The sequence below is a fragment of the Magallana gigas genome, chromosome 5, assembly GCF_963853765.1.
Source record: "Magallana gigas chromosome 5, xbMagGiga1.1, whole genome shotgun sequence".
NCBI classification, from domain to species: domain Eukaryota; kingdom Metazoa; phylum Mollusca; class Bivalvia; order Ostreida; family Ostreidae; genus Magallana; species Magallana gigas.
Genome location: NC_088857.1, coordinates 39,152,349 through 39,168,403, shown reverse-complemented (window position 1 = coordinate 39,168,403; position 16,055 = coordinate 39,152,349). Strand labels below are relative to the sequence as shown.

The following is a 16,055-nucleotide window of genomic DNA, read 5'->3' as shown; positions in this document are numbered from 1 at the left end:
TATACTATTATATAACATACAACTATACATGTTCTTGTATATGATGTTTTTTGTGCTTCATCTTATACAGATGTGTACAAAATTATGGCAACTTCACGGAATTACAGTGAATTAGAAATGGTTTGGAAAGGCTGGAGAGATAACAGCGGAAGACGAATGAAGGACAAATATGCTAAGTTTGTTGATCTTAGTAACCAGGCCATTCAAGATCTAAACCAAGGTACATATCATTGCATTCTCGTCGAATACCATTTCTTGCTAGTGCATTATAACATCATTTCTCGCCAGTGCATTGATTCGTCATTTTTATTATATATTATTATATATTTTTATGTGTTGATAAAATAATGTACATGTAACAATATGGTACTCGGCGAGAACTGGTCGCACGCCAGTGCAGGTGTAGAAGTGAAATTCATAACAATCATCACAGAAAAAAAATACTGTTTTTCTTAACATTGAGAAACATGTGCATTATATCTATTTTCTAAACTGTTACATTAGAGTCCACGACCAAAATGTAATACTTGTATCATACTGCAGGGTTCAAAGACACTGGCGATTATTGGCGATCGGCGTACGAGAGTGCCACATTCCAGGAAGACCTGGAAAACCTTTTGACGGAGTTGAAACCACTGTATGCTCAGCTCCATACTTACGTCAAAAATCAGCTTCGATCATTGTATGGCGCGGATAAGTTCCCTAGATCTGGTCACATCCCAGCCCATCTCCTTGGTAAGCAAAACCAAAAATTTGTTCCAAATAAGAATACACGTTTGTTTATTCAAATCTCAGTTCTGAGTTTACTATTATTCTCAAAACGCATTTCCAAGTCACCTTTTTGTTAGCAGGTCTTTGATTTTAATTTTTTTAACAAGGCAATATGTGGGCTCAACATTGGGACAACATCTACGACATTGTGATTCCATTCAAAGATAAAACAAATGTTGACGTCACACCAACAATGTTAGCACAGGTAATGCCTCAAAAAGGTACATATTAAAGTAATATTGCGTACAATACTCCACTGTATATGGCGTAAGTTTTAGTCATAAGTTACTGGAATTTAATTGCAATTTCATCTACTATAATTGTCAATGTGTCAATTTCTTTTTGATCACACGTCGATTGCGTCAAAAAATGGTTCGTCTCTCTGAGGAGTCTTTTTGGAACTACAATTTTGGATTAATATTTGTTACAGAATTACACTGCCCTCCGCATGTTTCGAACGTCTGAGGAGTTCTTCAAGTCTCTTGGATTAAAGGAAATGCCTCAACCTTTCTGGGACAAGTCAATGATAGTCAAACCACCAGGCCGAGAGGTTGTTTGTCATGCATCTGCCTGGGACTTCTATAATCGGAAAGATTTTAGGTTATACATTGCACCTGAATACTATTACATTACCTTTTTCTAGACCATTGTTGCTTATCTGGACAACTTTATATCGTGGTGTATCTATATACTATCAAAATAAATCATTCAATCGTGAAATATCATAAGCTTGAATACTAATAAAAATTACCGTCCTGTAAATTAAGAGAATTAAATAAGAGTTTCATAATGATTATATGTATAATGAAACCATATCATAAGATTATTTTAGTGTAGCAAATAATCTAGATATCAAATAAAGAAAAAACACACCAGCAAACCCATCTCGTTGAATTTTTCGTTTGATACTAGAATCAAAATGTGCACGGACATCACAATGGAAAACCTGATCACCATTCATCATGAGATGGGCCACATTCAGTATTATCTACAATATCAAGACAAGCCTGTGGAATTCAGGGAGGGGGCCAACCCAGGTATTTATTAAAATAAAATTATATTCATTAAAATTTTGATAAAAAGAACATGTTAACCAATTAAAAATTATGGCCCGTTGGTCTTATATGTGAATATGAAGATTTTTTAATCATGTTACAATCGATATGAACAAAATTATGTGCTCCGACATATCATTATTCTTGCAAATTAATATATTGTCAAATCTAAGCAAATTTAAAATAACAATTACTTGAAATGCTCTTATAGTGATACTGAGTAATTTTGCAGTATTGTCTTATTTTAAGAATTTCACGTAACAAATCGTTGTTAGGTCCAGAAAATCGCCATACAAAACAAACTATAAATACACTAGAATAAATCTATTTTATGTAAAATCTGTATGTAATAGCTTAATTAGACTGAACATAAAATGATAATTTACTAATAACAACTATCAGTAGCCATTATTGGGAGTACCAAACAGGCCAATCAAGAGAATAATTTACATGGTCACACACAATACATTCTCTGTCGTATAAGCTGCTTGTTTCTGTACTGTAGGTTTCCATGAAGCTATTGGTGACACAATGGCGCTATCAGTGTCAACACCAAAACATCTTCATAAGATTGGCCTACTGGATAAGGTCCAAAATGATAATGGTAAGTTTTAAAATGCAACCTTTTGACATATTGATATTTTGAGAATATTTTGTGAATGCATGTCTTAAAACAAAATTGGACTGGTAGGGTAGCAATATACTAATAGAGTGTTCTATAAGTTTATAGTGTATATTAGTATGATTGTTTGATGTTAAAATATGAAATTGAAATATACTTTAATATGGTCTACCAGTTCAAGACTCGTCTCAGTGATAGAACTGCTGATCTCAAATCATTAACGTTTTCTCCACTTATTATCATGTTTTGAAGAAACTGACATAAATTTCTTGATGAAAATGGCGCTGGAGAAGATCGCCTTCCTTCCATTTGGTTATCTGATTGACCAGTGGAGATGGAGCGTGTTCAGTGGGGAGACACCCAAAGACAGATACAACCAGAAGTGGTGGGAACTCAGGTATTTATTGTTTTTAAAAATAAGATAAAAAACAATATTGATTTAAAAAATTTCAACAATTTTCACGACATTTTGTACTTGTTTTGAATTCTTGAATCGACCTGACCAAAAATGCCTTCCTGCAAATATTTTGTTTTTTTATTAGGTTGTAACAGAAAGATTAACACATTTTGTCTCATCAATGATTTTATTGGGAGTTGATTTTAATCAACTCTCCTATGCAGCTACTCAGTCAAACCGAAAGTGAAACAGTGTTTGGACCTCAGCACAAATCATTGCTGCTGACAAGACTTAGTTCTTGAAAATAATTGATAAATTCGATGTAATGTATGCTAAAGCATTGTTTTTCAAGGAAACTTATTTATAAATACCTTGAAAAAAGTAAGATTTTAAATGGTACGAACAATTTAAATATTTTTTGTAGTCGTATGTATTCCTACGCCAGAGTTCAATATAGTCTCGTTCAACTCGACGCTCGGCTGTCTCCGTAAATCCTTGTCGGAGATTTACGGTGTCAGCCGATCGTTTGGTTGAACGAGACTAGAGTTCAATATTGCTTGGATCCATACAATTTTCGAGAAACATTTCTATTACTGATACATAGTTTGATTGAATTAATTTTATCTTTAGATATTATTTAACATGATTCATATGGGGGTTTCTCGACATTCTTGTCGAAAAAGTCCAAAAATTCATATTATAAAAATGTGCGTAATTCAAATTAGAAACTACATGTACTTGTCATGCAAAATAACATATCATTGATTTTAAAATAAATAAAACATCGACAAAATCAACTCCCGTCAGTTCTTCAGTACTTTGATTTATGATGTACACAACAAGTTAAATGATGATTGTTATTTTCCATGCTTTGTAAAGTCTAATCTGATTTTTTTCTTAAGATGTAAATATCAAGGTATATCGTCACCAGTAGATAGAACTGAGGAAGATTTTGATCCCGGTGCAAAATACCACATTCCATCTAATACGCCTTATATCAGGTCATTATTTTCTTTCAATGTATGCATGCATTATACGTTCAATAGTTATATTAACCAACGCAAATTAAATGAATGTCTAAACCAATTTAGTCGTGCCAAAAATTTTTACAACATGTGCTAAAATGTAAGATTTTAAACAGGTACTTCGTAAGTTACGTGATACAGTTCCAGTTCCACAAAGCTCTATGTGAGGCAGCTGGAGAAAATGGACCCCTACATCAGTGTGACATCTATAATTCAACAGCCGCGGGACAGAAACTTGGGTATAACAAATAAATCGCAGAGCATCATTAGTCCATAAAAAAGGAATGTATTCAATTCTCTTATACACAACAGTTGCCAAGAAATGAAAAAAAAATTGCAGACTCATTTTTCAGAGGTTAATATTGAGACACATTGCATATAGTCATATTATGCTATATGGCACTTAATGTTTGCCTAGATGAGATTTGTTGCAACCAATAGGTTGCTTACCAATCAATCATTATTGCAAAAATTTATTATATAAATCAGTCTTTCATCAGTCATCAAAAATTGATTATATGAATCAGTCTTTCTTTAGTCATATACTAGTAGTATGTTCCTTAAATTCTTAACTAACATTTATTATGCAGTATATTTTAACAACATATTTGATGACAATAAAAGTAAGAAAATCATTCTTGAGGTAAATCTTTTTTTAATTCAGAGAGATATTACAACTTGGCTCGTCTATACCATGGCAGGATGCAATGGAACGGTTAACAGGACAGAGGAAAATGAGCGCCAGCGCCATTTTGGAATATTTCAAACCTCTTATTGATTGGTTAAAAATCCAAAATGGAAACGATTTGGCTACTTGGGACACCGAATGTCCAGAATATTTATCAGATGGCGATCAACAAGCAAAAATGTGGTTGAATGAGTATAACAATTTAGCCCAGACCAAGTTTTACGAGGAATCAGAGGTAGAATGGACGTATGCAACCAATATTACAGACGAAAACGAGAAAAAACTGGTCACAGCAAGATTGGAGCTGGCTAATTTTGAGAAAGAGGCAGCTCGAAATGCATCAGAAATTTTACACCATTATAACATGTCCAGGATCACTGAGAGTGGTCGACGGTTGTTTGGAATTTCTAATATTGGTACAAGCGCACTCAAGAATCAAACGGTGCTCCAAAAAGTGAGTCAAATCAATTACATGTACATGAATTTTATGCAATCGCTACATGTATACATTTTTTTAAAAAGTAAAATCATTTTTTGTACAATTCATATCATGGTTTACAGTTAAACACACTTCAATCTGAAATAGAGGGCATATATGGTAAAGCAAAATTCTGTCCCAAAGGAAACTCTACATGTCTTTCTTTGGAACCTGGTATGTATTTTATATATTAAATAAAAATTGATCACATCAAGGAAAATATTGATAGTATGCCATATTTTGTTAAGTTTTATGTATAAACGTGAGATTGGAGATTCGTGTTGTATTATGTTTGAAAAAAAAATCTACACATAGAAGAATATGTTAGACTTGTACAGAATAATGTCGACCTCGAGGAACTTTACGGAGCTTCAAACAATCTGGAAAGGATGGAGGGACGTCAGTGGCAAGAAGATGAAAGAAAAGTATGCCGAGTTTGTAGAACTGAGTAACCAAGGAATTAAGGAGCTTGATTTAGGTACATGTGATTTTCCCCCATATAACTAGCCACATAAAACGTGTTTGTATATAATAAAAATCATCACTTTGGTGCCCTATATTTTTAGAGTCCCACAGCATTTTGGGGGTTTTTTGTGGCAACAGATTATTTATTTGTAAAATATTTGCTGCAAAAGTAAGCATTTGAATGAAAAAACTAGCTTATGCATGTTGTCTTGTGATTGGCAGGATCGCATTTATTCTAAATCATTTTGGGTGCTCTTTTAAGATATGTTGCATACTCGTATCGCATAAATCCATGTTGTTAAATCAATAATAGCATACCTTTGGGTAGACAAATAAATTTTCTGATACTTTTCTTATTTGAGTGACGTTTTGGTCTTGTATATGTAGGGTATAAAGATACAGGGGATTATTGGAGAGTTGCGTATGAAAGTGAAACTTTCAGGGAGGATCTTGAACAACTTCTGGAAAAACTCAAACCACTATATCAGGAACTTCACACATACGTACGGAAGAAGCTACGAAACTTGTATGGAGATAAAAACTTTCCAAACTCGGGACATATTCCGGCTCACCTATTGGGTACATGTTTATTTACTATTGTCATTTCCAATCTTATGATATCCATAATATATATAAAAAGTATATAAATGGTAATAACATTATATTATAGGAAATATGTGGGCTCAGGAGTGGCAAAACATGTATGACCTTCTGATTCCATTCAAAAGCAAAACGAACGTTGATATTACACCTGCATTGAAATCCAACGTAAGTAAAATTATTTGAATGGTTGGTTGCCGACTCATTGCTCATCGTAACGTTATTATAGATGCAATTTATAGTAATATTTGTTACAGAATTACACGGCCCTCCGCATGTTTCGAACGGCCGAGGAGTTCTTTACATCTCTTGGATTAAAGGAAATGCCCAAGACCTTCTGGGACAAGTCTATGATAGTCAAACCAGAAGGCAGGGACGTTGTTTGTCATGCCTCTGCCTGGGACTTCTATAACCAAAGGGATTTTAGGTAGATGCTTTACTCAACAGTATGCTTTATTTTAAGTTTACGATTTGTATTATAAATATTATCAGTACCGAAATATGTGTAGATAGTGTCTTCTTCAAATTGTTTATTGTTCAGAATCAAGATGTGCACTGACGTCACAATGGAGGACCTGATTACAGTTCATCATGAAATGGGCCACATTCAGTACTACCTACAATATAAAGACCAGCCTCTTATCTACAGGGGTGGTGCCAATCCAGGTTTCTTTAAAGATGTTTTGAACATATTTGTCAATGTTTAAACCTGTTTTCTTTAATAAATTTAAGTAGTTATGCCTAAATTTGACTTTTTTTCCATCAGGATTCCACGAGGCTATCGGGGATACTATGGCTTTGTCGGCATCAACCCCTCAACATTTACATAAAATAGGACTATTAACTAATATTGAAAATGACGAAGGTATGATATGTAAATGTAAAAATATCCACTGATGCAATATATATATATATATATATATATATATATATATATATATATATATATATATATATATATATATATATATATTACACACTATATTATCAGAGACAGACCTGAATTACTTAATGAAGATGGCGCTAGAAAAGATCGCCTTTCTTCCATTTGGTTATCTGATTGACCAGTGGAGATGGAGTGTGTTTAGTGGAGAAACATCACCAGATAATTATAACGAGAAATGGTGGGCGTTAAGGTATGTTCAAGAAATAAATTGACTGCAATTTAACAACTTTAAAATCTTTTAAAGTCTTTAAAATGATAAACAGTACGATAATTTTTTTTGTCGGGCATAGTTGTTTTTAAAAATGTCTTTACTAATGATACAATTATCATATATATTTTGCACCTTCAGTATACTAGTACTATTAAACAAATATTGTATGCGATTTTTGTGGTTATCCAGATTGCAAAAATTAAAGCACTATTTTTGTTAGTGTGTACTACAAAAACTTTTACATAGTAACCAATTATTCTGCTTATAAAATAAATAAATAAATAAATAAATAATAAAAATTGCAATACGGAAATAGTTATCATTATCATTTGAATTATCAATATGAGTGTGTGAATTTATCTTTCTTATGTACTATGTTATTCGATTCGTGCGTGTTTTTGCTTAGTGAAATATTTTTTAAATTATGTGCGTACAAATTTATATAACAGTTCTTTGTCTGTAGATGCAAATACCAAGGAATTTCTCCGGCAGTCACAAGAACAGAGGAGGACTTCGATCCCGGTGCAAAATATCACATTCCTTCTAACACACCATATATCAGGTTGTTTCACATTAAACTTAATGATAAGCGTTAACGTAATTTCGAGGATTCGCTTGTATGTTAAATATATTCTGTATTAGATAATTTGCCGAGGACGTAAAGTAATGTGTGATATCATTGAAAATTGAGCCACCGCGAATTTTAATAATTTTACAGTATTCTCTGGTAAATTACCAAAGAAAGTAATTGCAAATAGGTAGAACAGTTTAGCATAGTTTTAGATGTATTACATTCGTTAGTTTTTCTAGACGGTGTTTAATATAATTATACACAATACCATAATAAGTTCGATGCTTTTGATATTATATAGGTACTTTGTAAGTTTCGTGATACAGTTCCAGTTCCACAAAGCTCTGTGTGAGGAGGCAGGTCAAACAGGCCCACTATACCAGTGTGACATCTACCAATCAAAAGCGGCAGGCACAAAACTCGGGTATGCAGTATAAATTTGGAGTCGTATGGCATTTGAAATTGCAGCATTATATCATCAATGTTACTGACCATTAATAAATATGTGTTTATGGTGATACAATTTCTATTCAGAGATATGCTAAAGCTAGGGTCCTCGCAACCTTGGCAACATGCGATGGAGAAGTTGACAGGGCAACGGAAAATGGACGTTGGGCCGTTGATAGAGTACTTCAGTCCATTGTTGGAGTGGCTTAAAGTCCAAAATCAAAACGAATCAGGTGGATGGATGGAGGAGTGTCCAAGCTTCTTGAACAAAGTGGATATGGAGACTGCCAAGCAGTGGCTGAAAAAGAATAACGAGATATCGCAAATAGAGCGAAGCAAAGAGGGAGAGGTGGAATGGGCATACGCTACTAATATTACTGATGAAAATTCCAAAAGAGAGGTTAATGCGTATATTTCTCATTATAAATATAAATAAAGAACGATGTATTTAATAACAAGCATTGAAAATATATTCGGTAAGATTCTATTCTGATCGATTAAGATTTGTTAATTGCAAATTCACTAAATTTAATTAACATTGCAAGTAGGATAAACACAATGATATCTTTGATTTATTATAAAGGTAGAAGCACGGTTGGAACTTGCTAAATATAAGAAACGGTCAGCTAAAGAAGCATCATACCTTTTGCGTGTTCTAAACATTCCAAAATCCACTTTGATGGGGCGTGAGTTGTACAAGGTGTCAAATATTGGAACAAGTGCCCTTTCCGATAAGTCAAAGTTAAGAAAGGTAAGTTCTGAAATGCTACTGTTTTAGAGTAATATTGAAATATTACATGTCAGAGAAAAAGTTATTACCTGTATTGATCGTTTTTACTTTAGCTGAACGGCCTGCAGTCTGATATTGAAGGAATATACGCAAAAGCACAAGTTTGCGTATCAAACGATACCTGTTTATCGCTAGAGCCAGGTACGTTATTGTGGTTAAAACTCGTATGCATATACAAAGTTCTCAAGTGTAAACAATGTACATGAACTATAATGATATTTTTGTCATTGTAGATATCTCTAGAATCATGTCTTCCTCGAGAAATTATACCGAGTTATCAATGATTTGGAAAGGATGGAGAGATGCTAGTGGAAAGAAAATGAAAGACAAATATGCTGAATTTGTGAAACTGAGTAATGAAGGAATTCAGGAACTAAATATGGGTATGAATGAATAGTGTAAAAAAAATCTTAATATGTTATATCTTTGAAACCCACAAAAAATAAGACTGAACTTACTATTTCATTAACATAATTATGCATTTTTGAAATACTTTGACATGTTCAAGAGCAGTTTAAATGTTTTTACGATTCCATGATTTGATTATCTAATACAGGTTTTAACGATACCGGCGCATACTGGAGATCCGCATACGAAACTCCAACTTTTCAAGAAGATCTTAAACAACTGCTTGAACAGTTAAAACCTTTATATCAAGAGCTCCATACATACGTTCGGAAGCAATTAAGAAAGCAATACGGCACAGAGCTGTTCCCTGTCTCAGGCCAAATTCCTGCTCATTTACTTGGTATTTATGAATATATAAATAAATGTGATACAACATTGGATATTTAAAGAATGATTATTCATAAAGGAAATTTTGTGTGTACATATAAGTATTTTGATTTTTTAGGAAACATGTGGGCACAACAATGGAATAATATTTATGATTTGGTGATACCATATAAAAACAAGGCGAAGATAGATATAACTCCTGTTCTTAAGGAAAAAGTTGGTTTTTAGTAACAAAACATCAATCTGTCTTTAATACTAATAATATGAAAATTCTTAATCCATTCACAAAACCAAGAAAGACGAAATAATTCTGATGGTAAAAGCATTCGTGTACTGAAGTATTGCATCAATTATAACTGAAACGTGTTATTAAAACTTATTTTTTAATTTTAAGAATTATACTGCTCTGCAAATGTTCAGGACTGCAGAGGAATTTTTCAAGTCACTTGGTTTAAAACCTATGCCTGAAACATTTTGGAACAAGTCTATGATAGTCAAACCAGAAGGACGGGATGTTGTTTGTCATGCCTCTGCATGGGATTTCTATAACCAAAAAGATTTCAGGTAAATTATCTAAATGAACGCCGACTTTTTGTAGAGTTTTGTATATTCAAGCTGCACCAAGTACATGTACATCTTCTTTGCTCCTGCAGGATAAAAATGTGCACTGACGTCACTATGGAGGATTTGATTACTATTCACCATGAAATGGGACACATTCAGTACTATCTTCAATACAAAGACTTGCCTGTCGCCTTTAGAAGGGGGGCTAATCCAGGTCTGATATGCTGATATAATAAAATTTTAACCTTGAATTATAATTACTTCCCAACTATCATCTATGAAAATAGAGACATAAATGACATTGAACATTGAAAAATATTACATCAAAGAAAGAACCATTAAAAATGTTTAGTAATTTAATATGATAGATACTAAGCAATTAATCGAACATTTATATGGTATAATGTATAATTTCTTTTCGTAGTATTGTTTACATTGTACCTCACTATGCGAGATTAATGGTCACTGATTGTTTATCATATCTTATTTTTAGGATTCCACGAAGCAATTGGTGATACCATGGCTCTATCTGTGTCGACGCCAAAACATTTACATAAGATTGGATTTCTGAAAAATCTCACAAACGATAAAGGTCTTGTTGTTTTTCATATAATTCTATATACACCATTATTTTAAGACGGCTTTTTAAAACAGGTACTCAATTTCTTTGCATTAGGTTACTCATATCAGGAATACATTGTTCAATCTTTGAAGATTCATTCTTGCATGTGTTACAATCAGAAAAAAATAAAAATATGCAACTTTTAAAGAAGAAAAGGGTCCTTAAAAGTCGGACAGTAAATATTCACGTGGTTGTCGAATTCAGTATTAATGTACGAATCACTGAAATAATTCTTATTTCAATGTGCTTAAGGTATTGAATTAAATATAAGCCATTTTGGCATTGAAAACTGTTGAATAGTATGTTTGACAAAGGTAATTACAATGTATCTAATAGAAGATGTCTTTTTTTATTTATTTAACAAAATTGGACTCAAAATGATTTTTTTTTTGCTAATCTGAAAAAAAATTGATTTTAATACCTGCCTATCAATAGTCTGAAAAAGTAGGAATAAACCAGCCTAATGTGGTTTTTTTGATATACAATCAAGTTAACATATTCGCTTTCAATATTTTACATCTGACTTTAGAATCAGACTTAAATTTCTTGATGAAAATGGCGCTGGAGAAGATTGCCTTCCTTCCGTTCGGTTATCTGATTGACCAGTGGAGATGGAGCGTGTTCAGTGGGGAGACACCCAAAGACAGATACAACCAGAAGTGGTGGGAACTCAGGTACGAAACATGTCTTTAAATTTATTAAGATGACACATGGACGAATTTTATTTTTTTAAGTACATTTATCACTATGATATAAAATTTTCCTTTAAGGTGTAAATACCAAGGGATAACTTCCCCAATGCCCAGAACAGAAGATGATTTTGATCCAGGAGCTAAATACCACATTCCATCCAACACACCATATATAAGGTCTGTATAGAAGATTCATTTCTTCTTCGTTTACATTTGCTAAAATGCATCTTTTATTAATTTAGAAACAACAGTTACGTGTATGTTTTAACCACCCTTGATGCATGTTATTAAATGTAGGTATTAGCAGTAAATTGCAGTACAAATTTTAATTGCCGCTTCTTTTTATGCATGAGAATGATTTAACAACATTACAACAACATTAGTACTTTTGTTTACATCTAGGTACTTTGTGAGTTTCGTGATACAGTTCCAATTCCACAAAGCTTTGTGTGAGGCGGCAGGAGAAAGCGGACCCCTACATCAGTGTGACATCTACCAGTCAAAGGCAGCTGGAGAAAAACTGAGGTTGGCGCATTTCATTTTCAGCATCGCAATCAAATGTTTTGTACATCAATTCATTGTTTAAATGAAAATCAATTTATACGACATCAGATTACGAAAATTGTCAATATCATGACAAACAGTCATTGGAATTGTTCATTCATTCATCAGATTATCATACCACGTGTATTAGGCATGACAATTGTTGTACAAGTATTTTACCAGTTTACAAACTAATCTATTGGGGGTTTTTTTTCATTATAAGCAATTAAATTATTTTATTCATATAATTCCATTATGCGTGACAAGTGTTTTCCGCAAATAAGAAAAGTTTGATTGCATCACACAATTATCAAAACGTGTATCAAATACGAAACTTGTCACATGGTAATATTTATGGATGAATGGGGATCACGGAGCAATGAAATTAACTACATGTAATTCAAAGAGCAGAAAAAATATAACACGAAAAGATTTAACAAGTTTTAACGCAACAGCGCTGTTAAGATTGTGTGCTAAATACTGAAAAAATTAAAACTTGAATATTTTAAACACTATTTCGTATTCACAATTTTATATTTCAAACTTTAAACATACACTTGTGTATTCTAGAAATTTGCTTAAAGTTGGTTCTTCTAAACCCTGGCCAGAGGTAATGAAGGAATTAACAGGCCAGTCTAAAATGGATGCAACAGCAATATTGGACTATTTCAAGCCTCTGCAGCAATGGTTAGAAGAACAAAACAAAGGAGAAGAAAAGGGTAAAAGGAAGTTTATTATTAGTAACGGGATGATAAATGTTGCTTGAAAGTTGAAGTTGATCATTTAACTTAATTTTGAGTATACCATATGGATATTATTCCAGGGTGGGAAACCAATTGCAATAGTTTTACCCATGGAGAACTGTTCGGTTACTGGTTGAATAATTATGAAGACAATGCAAAGCGTGTTTTCCATGATATGATGAAAACAACATTTGATTATGAATCAAATATGACTGAACACAACAAAAACAAAAAGGTACAACTTTTAACATGTACACAGGGGTCTCCAAATTATACAATTGATGTGTGAGATTTGTCTGTTGAATTTGTTGAAAATAATGTCTTAATTCTTATCGTGACAGTACCAATGTGAAATTAGAAATGATCGTTGTCATAGAAAATTCATAAAGAATAACATAATTTAATATTTCATCAATAGCTAAGAGCACTGAACAAATGAAAAAAAATATCTTTTTTTAGTTGTTAATAAATTGCAGCATTGCTTGATTTTCAGACAGAGGCCATACTTAAATTCTCGGAATTTAGGAAAGAAGCATACGACTACGTCCGACACATTGATATTCCAAACATTAAGAACGAGCGCCACCGCCGGCTGTTTGGAAAGATAAAAGATATAGGGACCGGGGCTCTGAAAAACGTTGATGATTTGAAAAAGGTGAGATCCATTGCTTTTGGTTTTGAAGATAGTTACTGTATTTAAAATAAACGTGTGTTGGAATAATAAGTAAAAAAGTATGCAGAGGAACTGAACAGTGTTTTTTTTCCAATAACTATGTACAATATTTTATCATTAGATGGAGGAACTACAGTCAGAAATGATAAATATATACAGTACTGCCAAGGTGTCAGTTAATGGACAAGTACAGGAACTTGAACCAGGTGATCAGATGCTTAAAAAATCTTTTATTTCGCTATGACATCTTATGATATCTTTACCTATTTGAAATATATTGTGGCATACCTGCCTTTGCGGACCTTATTTGCACCAATTGCATGTATGTTGCAATATAATAATAATTAAGTAATTGGTGTGCTTACATGACCAATTAATTGTTCTACCAATATCACTACAGGACTAACAAAGATCCTGACCGATTCCTCTGATTCAAACGAACTTCTCCAAGCATGGAAGGGTTTCAGAGACGCCGTTGGTCGCAAAATTATGCCGTTGTATACTGAATATGTCTACCTTGCAAATAAAGCAATCAAAGAGCTTGGTTATAAAGACTATGGTCAGTGGGAAAGACGCTCATTTAACTCCGAGACCTTACCGGCGGATGTTGAAAAGATTCTTCAAGATATGATGCCGATGTACCGAAAAATACATGCCTATGCAAAAATGAAACTCAAGAGTATATTTGGTGCTGACATCTTTCCGGAAACTGGGCATATTCCAGCTCATTTGCTTGGTAAATGTCTCAAATCTTTATCTCTTCTCAACGTATGTTTTCAAAATAATTTAACTTTTAAATTTATATTTCAGTCGCTAACATCAATTTAGAAAATAGTTTTTAAAACTACACAGAAATCGTCTTGTTTTTAAATCTAGGTAATATGTGGGCCCAAAAGTGGGACAATATTTACCGACTGCTGCAGCCTTTTAAAAATAAAGAAATAATTGATGTTACCGGAGCTTTGGTCAAACAGAATTACACTGTAGAAAGAATGTTTCAAACGGCAGAGAGCTTCTTTATGTCTCTTGGAATGGAAAAAATGACGGGAAAGTTCTGGAAAAACTCCATGATTAGGAAGCCCAGGGACAGGAACGTCCTCTGTCACGCCGCCGCTTATGACATGTTTGACACAGACGACTTCAGGTGCGAAATATTTTGTCATTTCCAGACAGTTCTGGTTTGATTTTTGTAATTTCCCCACAATATGTAAACTGTATTTGAAATCTACATATTTTTGAACTACAGAATTAAATTCCTTGTGATGAAAGGTTAATAAATGGTCATATAGCTCTTCGTTGATTAAAATAAATTATATTTAAGACAGTACGTATTATATTGGATACCTGCGTTTTTCCCTGTAGGATAAAGATGTGTACGGTGAAGACTCACGAAAGCCTTATCGTGATTCACCACGAGATGGGTCACATTCAGTACTTCATGAACTATGAAAATCAATCCGTGCATTTCAGAGACGGTGCTAACCCAGGCATGTATCACGGTTCTTATTCCAGGAAATGTCTAAGAAATTAAAAAATGGTTCCTCGGAATCAAATTAACAGTTCTCTAAGTGGATATGTTCGATTTCATTGATATTTATAGTCATTATTATGAAAACTATTACTTTTGTTAAAGATTTAGGCGTTATGAAGTTCAATTACTTTTCTTACCGTGCACTGACATCTAGGTTTCCACGAGGCGATTGGTGACACTATATCGTTGTCCGTTCAGACACCCGGCCATCTCAGCAAGATAGGGCTTCTGGATAGTAATGAAAACAGCGAAGGTATTGTAACTCAGTGATAGCAGGTATTGTCTCAATGATAGCCCTCTAAGTATGCAATATGTTCTGTGTATCGGAATTGATAAAAGCTTAAGAATAACAGTTTCAGGTATCTTGAACGGTTGTATTGATTGAATGTTTCTTTAACTCGGTCATTGCTGCGTGAAAAAAAAATTTAATGAATACATGACAGTTTCAAATTTATTTATGATTTAAACCCCAGGCCATTCTATTTTACAGAAGCAGATTTGAATTTCTTGATGAAGATGGCACTAGAGAAGGTTGTTTTTATGCCGTTTGCCTTTATAATGGACAATTGGAGGTGGAGTGTATATAATCGAGACACTCATCCGGATGATTTCAACAGTAAATGGTGGCAACTAAGGTATTACTCAGTAACCGACCTCATGATATAATGTACGTAGTGTATGAATGTACCATATGCTTTAAGTGTTGTTTTGTTATGGTGATTTGTAGGTGTAAATATCAGGGAATCTCTCCGCCAGTCCGAAGAACAGAGGGCGACTTTGATCCAGGGGCAAAATATCACATTCCAGCTAATTATCAGTACATTTCGTAAGTTTAGTTTCTTTAATACAGCATAGTCAAGCGACAAAAACTAACACCGGAAATAAG

General features: G+C 33.4%; 1 protein-coding gene across 2 annotated transcripts in view; it reads left to right on the top strand.

The window, feature by feature from the left end:
• Window positions 1-16,055, top strand: part of LOC105325490 (uncharacterized) — a 35,412-nt gene that overhangs the window by 18,572 nt on the left and 785 nt on the right. Inside the window, exons 29-70 of one of the 2 annotated variants that reach the window (XM_011425076.4) lie at window positions 71-220; window positions 544-735; window positions 879-976; window positions 1,202-1,371; window positions 1,684-1,808; window positions 2,332-2,430; window positions 2,701-2,845; window positions 3,748-3,846; window positions 3,987-4,109; window positions 4,535-5,012; window positions 5,120-5,210; window positions 5,365-5,514; window positions 5,889-6,080; window positions 6,172-6,269; window positions 6,359-6,528; window positions 6,643-6,767; window positions 6,868-6,966; window positions 7,093-7,237; window positions 7,722-7,820; window positions 8,131-8,253; window positions 8,364-8,676; window positions 8,860-9,027; window positions 9,120-9,207; window positions 9,300-9,449; window positions 9,623-9,814; window positions 9,920-10,017; window positions 10,196-10,365; window positions 10,455-10,579; window positions 10,859-10,957; window positions 11,517-11,661; window positions 11,758-11,856; window positions 12,082-12,204; window positions 12,793-12,941; window positions 13,046-13,200; window positions 13,459-13,620; window positions 13,760-13,844; window positions 14,039-14,374; window positions 14,515-14,782; window positions 15,001-15,125; window positions 15,324-15,422; window positions 15,660-15,804; window positions 15,897-15,995. In XM_011425076.4, the coding sequence (XP_011423378.3) occupies window positions 71-220; window positions 544-735; window positions 879-976; window positions 1,202-1,371; window positions 1,684-1,808; window positions 2,332-2,430; window positions 2,701-2,845; window positions 3,748-3,846; window positions 3,987-4,109; window positions 4,535-5,012; window positions 5,120-5,210; window positions 5,365-5,514; window positions 5,889-6,080; window positions 6,172-6,269; window positions 6,359-6,528; window positions 6,643-6,767; window positions 6,868-6,966; window positions 7,093-7,237; window positions 7,722-7,820; window positions 8,131-8,253; window positions 8,364-8,676; window positions 8,860-9,027; window positions 9,120-9,207; window positions 9,300-9,449; window positions 9,623-9,814; window positions 9,920-10,017; window positions 10,196-10,365; window positions 10,455-10,579; window positions 10,859-10,957; window positions 11,517-11,661; window positions 11,758-11,856; window positions 12,082-12,204; window positions 12,793-12,941; window positions 13,046-13,200; window positions 13,459-13,620; window positions 13,760-13,844; window positions 14,039-14,374; window positions 14,515-14,782; window positions 15,001-15,125; window positions 15,324-15,422; window positions 15,660-15,804; window positions 15,897-15,995 (6,364 nt within the window). The remainder of the gene's footprint in view (window positions 1-70; window positions 221-543; window positions 736-878; window positions 977-1,201; window positions 1,372-1,683; window positions 1,809-2,331; window positions 2,431-2,700; window positions 2,846-3,747; window positions 3,847-3,986; window positions 4,110-4,534; window positions 5,013-5,119; window positions 5,211-5,364; window positions 5,515-5,888; window positions 6,081-6,171; window positions 6,270-6,358; window positions 6,529-6,642; window positions 6,768-6,867; window positions 6,967-7,092; window positions 7,238-7,721; window positions 7,821-8,130; window positions 8,254-8,363; window positions 8,677-8,859; window positions 9,028-9,119; window positions 9,208-9,299; window positions 9,450-9,622; window positions 9,815-9,919; window positions 10,018-10,195; window positions 10,366-10,454; window positions 10,580-10,858; window positions 10,958-11,516; window positions 11,662-11,757; window positions 11,857-12,081; window positions 12,205-12,792; window positions 12,942-13,045; window positions 13,201-13,458; window positions 13,621-13,759; window positions 13,845-14,038; window positions 14,375-14,514; window positions 14,783-15,000; window positions 15,126-15,323; window positions 15,423-15,659; window positions 15,805-15,896; window positions 15,996-16,055) is intronic. The other variant, XM_011425077.4, reaches the window with a different exon arrangement.